This window comes from Scyliorhinus torazame, chromosome 1 (assembly GCF_047496885.1).
Source record: "Scyliorhinus torazame isolate Kashiwa2021f chromosome 1, sScyTor2.1, whole genome shotgun sequence".
NCBI lineage: Eukaryota > Metazoa > Chordata > Chondrichthyes > Carcharhiniformes > Scyliorhinidae > Scyliorhinus > Scyliorhinus torazame.
In genome coordinates, this window is record NC_092707.1 from 56635164 (window position 1) to 56646921 (window position 11758).

At 47.0% G+C, this 11758-nt stretch overlaps 1 protein-coding gene across 4 annotated transcripts in view; it reads right to left on the bottom strand.

Annotated features, from left to right (window-relative positions):
- LOC140407971 (calcium/calmodulin-dependent protein kinase kinase 2-like) overlaps nucleotides 1–11289 on the bottom strand; it is a 217390-nt gene extending 206101 nt beyond the window's left edge. For 3 of the 4 annotated variants that reach the window (XM_072495131.1, XM_072495132.1, XM_072495130.1), the window contains exon 1: nucleotides 11138–11289. Coding sequence is in view for 1 of the 4 variants with exons in the window: in XM_072495133.1 (XP_072351234.1) it covers nucleotides 11138–11143 (6 nt within the window). In the remaining 3 variants the exon portion in view is untranslated. The remainder of the gene's footprint in view (nucleotides 1–11137) is intronic. The other variant, XM_072495133.1, reaches the window with a different exon arrangement.
- Nucleotides 11290–11758: the final 469 nt, after the last annotated feature.

Consider the following 11758-nt stretch of genomic DNA (forward strand, 5'->3'; position numbering starts at 1 on the left):
GGGAGCATCGGTGTGGTCTCCAATCTATAATAATCACCGGTTCGCCCCTGGTAGGATGGATGGAGGGTTTCGGAGATGGCAGAGAGCAGGGATTGAGAGGATGGGGGATATGTTTATAGAGGGGAGCTTTTCTAGCCTGAGGGAGTTGGAGGGGAAATTTGGATTGGCGAGCGGAAATGAATTCAGGTAGTTTCTAGAGTGTAGGTGGGAGAAGGGAGGGTCTCTGAAATTTACAAGGAACACATGGGGTCGGAGGAGATGCAGACTGAGGAGCTGAAGCGCAAGTAGGAAGAGGAGTTGGGAGGAGAGTTAGAGGATGGTCTCTGGGCGGACGCGTTGAGTAGAGTCAACGCTTCCACAACATGTGCCAGGCTCAGCCTGATTCAATTCAAGGTCGTTCACGGGCTCACATGACAGTGGCCCAGATGAGCAGGTTCTTTGGGGTGGAAGACAGGTGCGCAAGGTATGCGGGAGGACCAGCGAACCATGTTCACATGTTCTGGACATGCCCGAAGCTTAGGGGATTCTGGCAGGGGTTTGCGGATGACATGTCCAAAGTATTGAAACAAGGCTGGCGCCGAGGCCAGAGGTGGCGATTTTCGGGGTGTCGGAAGACCCGGGATTCCAGGAGGAGAAAGAGGTAGACGTTCTGGCCTTTGCCGCTCTGGTAGCCCGGAGACAGATATTATTAGCTTGGAGGGACTCAAAGCCCCCGAAGTTGGAGACCTGGCTAACTGACATGGCTAGCTTTCTCTGACTGGAGAAAATCAAGTTCGCCTTGAGAGGGTCAATGTTAGGGTTCGCCCGGAGGTGGCAGCCGTTCGTCGACTTCTTTGCGGAAAATTAACCGTCAGCAGAGAGGGGGGGCCTAGGGGTTAGCTTAGTTTAGAGGGTTAGTAAAGGTAGGACCTGTAAGGGAGGAAGACGGCTTTTGCACTATGTTTATAAATTCATGTGCATTGTATATTTTGTTGTTGTTGTAAAACCATAAATACCTCAATAAAATGTTTATATAAAAAAAACAGCAAGCTTCCCAGTGGAGCGGACTCCGTCTACAGGATGCACGGAAAACTTTCCAATCTCAACTGGTTGAAATCCAAGAAAAAAAACATCGCTCTTGGAGCTTCAGTATGCGGATGACATCGCCATCTCTACTTTCTCAGTAGAGAATCTCCAAGATTAGAAGAGACAAACTTGTAGAAACCTCCTGATTGAAGGGACACAATACTTTGAAGCCACATGACGGCAAGAAGAGGATCAGAAAAAGAGCCTAAGAAAGGGATACCAGCGATCTACAGTCCAAGGACCGATCTCAGGTCCCGGAAACACCTGCCGACACCACGTCGAAGATGTGGCTCTAGGATCGAGCTCATCAGCAATGCAAGTACCCACAGAACCTATGACCACAGAGTTTCTAAGGTGGATTTACTCATACTCGTTAGCGAGTGTTTCTAAGGTGCACAATCATACTCGTTAGCGAGTGATTGCCGAAGTTTCTCTTTTCTCATACAGTACAAAGTTGCTGTTTCCCCTGACATTAGTATCCTTGCAATTGTCCTGTTGATGCATGATGAATTGCTTCGACAAAATGTATTTTTTCAGCAATAATCTTTCTATTCTTCAGTCAACCAACCAAACCAAAAGTCAAACTTAAGCACATGAAAAGGAATTGAGGCAGCTCTCTTGTACAGATCAGCTCATGCACACTGGTAAAACAAAATTTTCTTTGAAGGATGCTCAAATGAATGTGGAAGTCAACATTTTATTTTGTTGGTGAGTTTAACAACAAAACGGTAGAAAAAGACAGACATTCACAGGGAAACTTGAACATTTGCTTATAAAGAAAAAAAAGCACACAATTGTGTAACAAACAATGCATTCTAATGATGGCAAGGTGGAGTTTAAACTAATTTGGCAGGAGAGGGGACACAGCCTGTTGGCAGAATAGGGACACAGCGTGACACAGAAAAGCAATCAAGTCAGAGGAAATACAGTGGTAGTAAATTTCAAGGGAGTAAGACAAGCTGGATAGCATCTACTTTAATGCCAGGAATATTACAGGTAAAACGAGTAAGTGCAAGGATTGACACGTAGAATTGTGATATAGTAGCCATCACAGAGACATGGTTGAGGGAGGGACAGGATTGGCAGCTCAACATCCTGGGATACAGAAGCTTCAGGTGAGACAGAGGGGTTAAAAGAGGAAGTGGCATTGCATTATTAGCTAAGCAGTCAGTTATTGCAGTAAGGAGAGATGATATCTTGGAGGGAACATCAAAGGAGGCTTTGTGGGTCGAGCTTGGGAACAAAAGCAGGGGCTGTTTAGCACAGGGCTAAATCGCTGGCTTTGAAAGCAGGCCAGCAGCACGGTTCAATTCCCGTAACAGCCTCCCCGAACAGGCGCCGGAATGTAGCGACTAGGGGCTTTTCACAGTAACTTCATTTGAAGCCTACTTGTGACAATAAGCAATTTTCATTTCATTTCAAAAGGGACAGCCACATTTCTAGGTGTTTATTATAAACCCCCAGATAGTCAGCGGGAAATCGAGGAGTAAATATGTACGCAATTCGCAGAGGTGTGCAAAAATAATAGGGCAATTATATTAGGTGATTTCAACTTTCCTAACATTAATTGGGATAGACACTGCGTTAAGGGCTTAAATGGACTGGAGTTCTTAAAATGTATACCGGAGAACTTTTTAGCTCAATGTGTAGAGGGTCCAACAAGGGACAGTGAGTGCAGTGCTGGACTAATTCTGGGGGATGAAGCCAGACAGGTGGTTGATGTGTTGGTGGGGGAGCATTTTGGTGATAGCGACTACAACATGGTACAATTTAAGTTTGTTATGGACAAAGAAATGGACAAGTTGCAAAAACAGGTTGTGGATTGGGGAGAGCAGAATTGAGAAAAATAAGGCAGGCTCTGGCCACCGTAGACGGAAAATGTTACTCGGGGGGGAAATCTACAGAAGAGCAGTGGGGGTTGTTCAAAAAGGAAATGGGGAGGATACAGGCCCAACATGTTCCCTCTAGAGTAATAGGAAGGAGTAACTAGCCCAGAAAACCAAAAATGAGCAGAGACATTCAGGATATGATGAGAAGAAAAAAAGAGGCTTTTAGCAAGTACAAGGGGAGCAAATCAACAGAGGCATGAGTGGAGTAGAGAAAGTGCAGGATGGAGTTTAAGAAAGCAATAAGGAGAGCAAAGAGGGGATATGAGAAAGCTCTGGCTGGTAAAATTAGGGGAAATCCCACAATATCCTATAAGTATATTAATGGGAAGAGGATAACCAGGGAAAGAGCTCTCTCCCTGTGGGGAGAGCCAGAGGACATTGGTAAGATGTTGAATGAATACTTCTTATCTGAGATCACCTAAGAGAATGAGGCAGTAGATATAGAACTCAGGGAGAGAGAGAGAGAGAGAGAGAGTGAGTGAGGACTGACAAGGTGTTGGAGCTGTTGTCCGGCTTAAAAGTGGACAAATCTCCAGGTGGAGATGAATTGTGTCCCAGGATGCTCTGGGAAGCGAGGAAGGAGACTGCTTTGATCCAGACTTTTAATTCCTCTCTGGCCTCGGAGGAGGTGCCAGAGGACTGGAGAACAGCTAATGTGGTCCCACTATTTAAGAAAGGTTGTAGAGATAAGCCAGGGAACTACAGACCAGTGAGTCTCATGTCAGTGGTAGGGAAACCATTGGAGAAAATTCTGAGGAGAGAATCTATCTCCACTTGGAGAGGCAAGGTTTGATCAGCAATCGTCAGAATGGCTTTTGTCAGAGGGAGGCCATGCCTAACATATTTGTTGAACTTTTTGACCATGTGAGCAGGAGGGTAGTGCAGTTAATGTAGTTTGCATGGATTTCAGCAAAGCCTTTAACGAGGTCCCACATGGGAAACTTACAAATAAGGCAAATGCACATGGGATATATGTAACTTGATAAGGTGGATTCAAAATTGGCTTAGCTGTAGGAGACAGAGGGTGATGGAAGCAGTGTCCAGTGGTGTACCACAGGGATTTGTGCTGGGTCCCCTATTGTTTGTCATTTATACAAATGACATAGATGATTAGGTGGTGGGTAGGATCAGTAAGTTTGCAGATGACGCCAAGATTGGCCAGGTGGTTAACGGTGAGGTTGAGTGTCTTGGGTTACAGGTAGATATAGATGTGATTGTCAAATGGGCAGAAGTGACTGATGGTATTTAACCCTGAAAAATGAGGTGAGACACTTTGGAAGGAGTAATGTGACAAGGAAGTATTTAATGAATGACATGACACTGGGGAGTTCCCCGAGGAACAAAGGGACCTTGGGTGTGTTTGTCCATAGATCTCTGAAGGCAGAGGGCAGGTTAATAGGGTGCTGAAAAAAGGTATATGGGACACTTGCCTTGATCAATGGAAGCGTAGATTACAAAAGCAGGGAGGTCATGTTGGTATTGTATAGAACTTTGGTGAGGCCACAGCTAGAGCAGTGTGTGCAATTCTGATCGCCACATTATAGGAAGGATGTGTTTGCAATGGAGGGGCTGCAGAGGCGATTCACCAGGATGTTGGCTGGGATGGAACATTTAGGTTATGAAGCGAGGTTGGATAGGCCTGGGTTGTTTTTGCTGGAGATTGAGGGGATGACCTGATCGAGTAGTGCAAGATTATGAGGGGCATGGACAAGGTGGATAGGGAGCAGCTGTTCCCCTTAGTTGAAGGGTCAGTTACGAGGGGACACAAGTTCAAGGTCAGGGCAGGAGGTTTTGGGGGGATATGAGGAAAAACGTTTTGCGAGTGGTGACAGTCTAGAATGCACTATTTGGGTTGTTGGTAAATGTGGGTTGCCTGGATGAGCATTTGACACGTCATAGCATTCAAGGCTATGGGCCAAGTGCTGCCAAATGGGATTAGGTAGGCAGATCAGGTGTTTTATCATGTGTCAGTGCGGACTCAATGGGCCAAAGGGCCTCTGCTGTGCTGTGTTATTCTGTGATTTAAACGTCTAGGCTAAAACAGAGTAACAATCATTGGGGCAAATCATTTGAGGATGATATCTAACATTATATTCACTTATATTATAGCAGAAAAACATTCTGCTTCAGTTGTGTTATATATGCAACTGAGATTTTTGTTAAGACTTGTTGGAATGGCTTACATACAGCTTCATGAACTGAAGTACCCCAGACAAGAAATTCTCCATTATTTACAAATGAGAGTTGAAAGGTAAGTCTATCAACTGACCATAATTAAGCAAGTCAAATCTCAAGAAAACAATGAAGGGAAAGATGAGAGAAAAAGATGATAGGAAAAAGCACCTTAGCATTTCACATGCAATGAATTACTCTGAAGTGCAGTCAGTGATTGTTGTGCTGGAAAATGAGCTGAGAGCCATTCTGTAGAAGTGCTCTTTAATTCACTGGCCCGGATTTTGTAATCAGTGGCAAAGCCCTGCTGTTCATTACATTTATATGCCCAGAGACATTTCAGAGGTTTTGAACAACCACTTAACAATATTAGAGATCCTTTTTCAGAGCATCTCCCGCTGTATGGGAACTATGGTGTGAGAGAGCAAGGTAAGCAACAGTGTGTCTCTGCAACCAATCAATCTGAAGCATCCCCAGACATGCAGTTTAACCAGTCAAAAGACATTGGAACAGGATTTTCCAAAGTTTTCGGGCCAAGAAACCCCTTTGACCTCCCACTCTTACACTAGGCTATCTGTCATGTGTTCTTAAAGTTGATACATTTTGTTTAAATCTCTCACACTGATGTGTTATGTACTCTGGGATAACACAGGCTGCAACTGGATGCAGCTTTAACCAAAAGATATTCCAGACCCTGAAGTTAGTTCAATCTGATTTATTGAACCAGTAGCACAGTTAGCACAGTTCTCTATGAGTTCGACTCTCTGCTGACCTAAGTGTGGTTACTCTGTCTGACTGAACTAGACTAGCTCTTAGCCACGTGCTGGAGGTGTGATACTGTATACACCCTGACTCACTCTGTAGATGTTCATCAGTGGAAAGAGGCGGAGTGTGAGCGCCTCGTGCCTTTTATAGTGAGATACCATCCTTGAGTGTCCTGCCTGCTCATTGGTCATGTCCTGTTCTCTGTGTTCATTAGCTGCCTGTCAATGCGTGTCTGTATATCATTATCTGCATATCATGACATCGCTCCTTTTTTTAAAAATGTTTTGTTGGCATATGGGAACCTACTTACATGTGGTGGCATATATTAACATATTTACAAGCGGTGAGATATGTGAATGTATTTACATGTGAAGACAGCTGTCTAATGTGAAAAAACAGAACATAGCAAACAAAACAAATGTTCAAAAGTCCAGTCTCAGGGCCTGATCCTTGTCGACCGCTGGAGAGGTGGTGGTGGGGATGACGGCGCCTTGACAGGCGGGATGGAAGCCTGACTGGTGGCCTCGTAGTTCGAGGTATCAGGAGGTGGCAAAACAACGGACGGAAATGGAGAAGAAAGCGGTTGCGGGCAGGCAACTATGCGCAGTGCCCGTCTGTTTCGTCGCCCAACAGAACCATCAGCCATACATACAACATACGAGCAGGGCGCAGCCTGTCAAACAATGACAGCTGGAGCAGACCTGCCACCATCCGGTATCTTGATCCTGACAGTGTCTGCCGGGGGTAACCCAGGCAAATCGGTGGCATGAGCATCATAGCCCTGCTTTTGCTGGTTTCGGAGCTGCTGCACCTTCTGCAGCACCGGGAGGTGATCCAGGTTGGGCAAGTGTATGGCTGGAAGTGTCGTCCGCAGGTCCCTGTTCATCAGGAGTTGAGCCGGCGACATGTCAGTATACAGTGGGGTCGTCCTATGCGCAAGCAGCGCGAGGTAGATGTCAGAAGCTGAATCCGTGGCCTTGCAAATGAGCTGTTTCACAATGTGCACCCCTTTTTCAACCTTCCCATTGGACTGCGGATAGTGTGGGCTGGAAGTGACATGTTTGAAATGGTATGACTTGACAAACATAGACCACTCGTGGCTGTTGAAGCACGGGCCAGTCACTCATGACAGTGAGTGGGATACCATGCCTGGAGAATGTCTCCTTACAGGCCTTGATGACGGTCCGAGATGTGAGGTCGGAGAGCTTCACGACTTCAGGGTAATTTGAGAAATAGTCAATAATCAACACGTAGTCACGACCATTCGCACAAAAGAGGTCGATGCCAACCTTGGGCCACGGGGAGGTCTCGATTTCATGCTGCTGGAGCGTCTCCTTGCTCAGCGCTGGCTGGAAGCGTTGACAGGTCGCACAGTTGAGAACCATGTTCGAGATGTCCTGGCTAATACCGGGCCAGTAGACAGCCTGCCTGGCTCTGCGTCTGCACTTCTCGACGCCCAGGTGTCCCTCATGGATTTGGCGGAGCCCACCAAGCTCTGGAGACTGAGTGGAATGACAATCCGGTCCAACTTGAGGAAGATACCATCAATCACCGTCAGGTCGCTCTTTACATTGTAAAATTGAGGGCACCGACCTTTCTGCCAGCCATTGGCGAGGTGGTGCATGAGCCGCACCTGTGATTCAATCTGCCGGATGATTTCCAGTGGTTCACTAGGCAATGTGATGGAGCGGGACAATGCATCAGCGATGATGAGCTCCTTGCCAGGCGTGTACACTAAGTCAAAGTCATACCTTCTGAGTTTGATGAGGATGCGCTGCAACCGAGGCGTCATGTCGTTCAGGTCCTTGTGGATAATGTGGACCAGAGGCTGATGATCCGTTTCAACAGTGAATGTCGGCAGGCCGTAGACATAATCGTGAAACTTGAGAATGCCAGTGAGAAGACCAGGCATTCCTTCTCCAATTGCTGATACCTTGTTTCGGTGGGCATCATGGTCCTCGTGCTTAGGCTACCGGTGCCCAGGATGAAGTGTCATCGGGTTGAAGCAGCACCGCACCAATGCCATCCTGGCTCACATCTGTCGAGATCTTCGTCTCCCTGTCTGGGTCTAAAAATGCCAAGATGGGTGCAGTGGTGAGCTTGGCTTTCAGCTCCAACCACTCTGCCTGATGTGCTGCCTTCCACTCAAAGGCAGTGGACTTTTTTACCAGGTTTCGTAGGGCCGTGGTGTGAGGGGCCAGGTTTGGGATGAAGTGCCCAGAAAATTGACCATGCCCAGGAAGCACAACACCACCTTCTTGTCTTCAGGGACTTTCATGGCTTTGATGGCCTTGACCTTGTCTGTGTCCGGGCGCACGCCCTGCTGAGAGATCTGGTCACCTAGGAACTGGAGTGTCGACATGCCAAAGCAACATTTGGACCTGTTCAGCTTCAGGCCATTGGCATGGACATGGCGGAATACCTGCTGAAGATGGGAAACATGCTCTTCAGGGGTCGTGGACCATATGATGATGTCGTCCATGTACACACGAACCCCTTCAATGCCCTCCATCATCTGCTCCATGATGCAATGGAAGATCTCCGATGCCGAGACAATGCCAAACGGCATGCGATTATAGCAATATCTGCCAAACGGTGTGTTGAAGGTGCAGAGCCTTCTGCTGGACTCATCCAGCTGGATTTGCCAAAATCCATGTGACGCATCTAACTTGGTGAAAAAATGTGCGTGTGCTATTTCACTGGTGAGTTCCTCCCGCTTCGGGATGGGGTAGTGTTCACGCATTATATTCTTACTGAGATCCTTGGGATCAATGCAGATGCGCAGATCTCCCGAAGGCTTTCTCACACATATCATCGAGCTGACCCAGTCAGTCGCTTCGGTTACCTTGGGAATGATGCCCTGTTGCTGAAGATCCTTAAGCTGTGCCTTCAGGCGCTCCCTCAGCGGAGCGGGGACCCGACGTGGTGCGTGGACCACTGGCTTGACATCAGGTCATAGCAGAATCTTGTATCGATATAGCAGCGTGCCCATCCCGTCGAACACATCCGGATACTGAGCGAAGATGTCGTCAATGTCGGCCTGAAGATCCACATTTGAGGATATCGTTGTGTAAACCCGCTGCACGAGGTTCAGCTGCTTGCAGGCATGCGCGCCAAGTAGGGATGCCCTGTCTGGCTTGACAATTTCAAAATGTAACCTTGCATGGGTGCTCCGGTTGGAGACGAGTAGATGGCAGGATCCCAGTGCCATGATGACATTTCCGTTGTAGCCTGCAGGCTGCTGGAAGGACCTTGGGGGGCTTCTTGATGTGTTTGAAATCTGCCTGTGAGAGGAGGTTGGCAGAAGCATCTGTGTCCAGATTAAACTGGATGAAGCAATGGTTGACCTGCATCACCGCACGCCATTCGTCCGCAGAATCCACAGCGAGGATGGATTGAATTTGTGATGAGTTGGATGTGGCATATTCACATTTGGTAATGATGCGCACACAGTAGGCGGAGTCCAGGCATTCTTCCTCTGGATCCGTTGTGTTGTCAGGATCAGAATCCTGTAATCGTTGTTGCACACTCTGAACGCGCTGTCGTCGGAATTGGCAACTGGATGCAGCTTTAACCAAAGGATACTCCAGACCTTGAAGTTAGTTCAATCTGATTTACTGAACCAGTAGCACAGTTAGTACAGTTCTCTATGAGTTCGACTCTCTGCTAACCTAAGTGTGGTTACTCTGTCTGACTGAACCAGGCTAGCTCCTAGCCACGTGCTGGAGGTGTGATACTGTACATACACCCTGACTCACTCTGTAGATGTTCATCAGTGGAAAGAGGCGGAGTGTGAGTGCCGTTTATAGTGAGATACCACCCCTGAGTGTCCTGCCTGCTCATTGGTCATGTCCTGTTCTGTGTTCATTGGCTGCCTGTCTGTATATTATCTGCATGTCTGCATATCATGACACACACTTCAATATTTAACACATTCTCCCTTTAGATCTGACAAAGAGCCAAAAGGACTCAAAACGTTAACTCTGCTTTCCTGCCCGACTGTCAGATCTGCTGAGTTTTTGTTCTTGTTGATGTATTATTGTATAATATTTCTTGTCTGTCACCCTGAACACAATCGTAAATTTCATCCATCATTACTTCATTCTAATACTATTTAACTCAAAACATGCTTCCCAAATTGAGGACAATATTAATTTTGTGTTATACAATTTAACTGCAATTCAAAATGCAAAAATAAATTCAAGCCAACTGCAATTGAAATCTTAGTGAAGCACACCTTTAAGGCAACTACACTAAAACGTTGCCTGACTACTGTCATTCTTAATAATAATAATCTTTATTATTGTCACAAGTAGGCTTACATTAACACTGCAATAAAGTGCAGTGAAATCCTAGTGAATAGAAGTAGTGAATGAATGAATGACAGGTATAGCGCAATCTATTTGTGTATAAAATGAAGGCTGGAAGTCGTCAAATAGAATTAAACGCAGAAAAAGCAAAATGTCAGTCAAAGAGATTATGAAAATCATTTTTTTTTAATTTTGCAATTCATACTTTTCACTACACTCACACTGTCAATGATTAAACAGTTAAAATTTTCAGACATTTTCGCCAAAACATAATTTATTTAAAATAAAATCACTGGACGCCTACACAATTCCTAAATCAGACACTCTCTCCCCCGTACGCTGACATCGAACATTGCAAAAACTGGGATTTGACATCAAGCATGAACGGCGATTTAGGGAGGATGTGATAAAATCCCCAGGGATTGCGGCTGGAAAGCTTTCACATGTGTACAATTCCCTGCGCCACACTCACGGCCTCTGTAAGAAACCAGAGAGAAACACCCACACAGCCCGCCGAACCGAGAGTCAAGGCAGCCCTCCTCCCTCCCTTGCTGCTGTCGCCGGTAAATAACACAATAAATAACACGCCTGGCTTCCACACTTGTTGTGATGTAAAATTCAAAATTAAAGTACAGCCACCGCCATCAGTAAACGCCCACTCGCATTTTCCACACCTACAGCTCCTGTTCCAGCGATTTGAAAAGGACGCTTGAAGATGCTGCTGCTGCCGCCCCCCTCCCCTCCTCCCCAATCTGAGGAAAAGCCGCTTCAAAAATCGGCGTCGACCCCCGTCCTTGGTGCCAAATATTATCCGCGGACAGACACCGGCGACAAGTCATTCGTCTCCCGATCGGGGAGGTGGCAGCCACACCGTTCCAGGAACGGAGGGCCACGCCAGCAACATGACGGCTCCGAAAATACCAAAGGGACCAGTACCTTCATGACAGTTGCTCCGTGTCCGCGTCCCGAAACTACACCAACATGTCCAGCCCCTCGGTGCCAGATGCCCAGCAGCTCGAGCTCAGAGTCCGGTAAACGGACACCACGCTCTCCCGCTGTTGCGGCTGCGCACAACCCGACACGCCTCCTCCCCTGGGCGTGATTGACACGGGCATTAACCAATCGGCAGCGAGATGCAAATACAAAGCCTGACAGGAAACAAAAGTCGAAAAGGGAAGGAGGAACCCCTGCAATCACTCAGGGGAGGAGATACATGAACCAGAGGGAGGCCACTTCTGAAAGTGCCTTCGGGCATAGAATAAAAAGTGGCAAACCCAGACTATCAAAGTATATGATATTAAAAAGGATTCAATGTGTGATTTGGGGCAGCACGGTAGCGCAGTGGTTAGCACAGTTGCTTCAGAGCTCCAGGGTCCTGGGTTCGATTCCCGGCTTGGGTCACTGGCTGCGCGAAGTCTGCACGCTCTCCCCGTGTCTGTGTGGATTTCCTTCGGGTGCTCTGGTTTCCTCCCACAGTCCAAAGATGTGCAGGTTAGGTGGATTGGCCATGCTAAATTGTCCTTAGTGTCAAAAAGGTTAGGTGGGGATACTGGGATA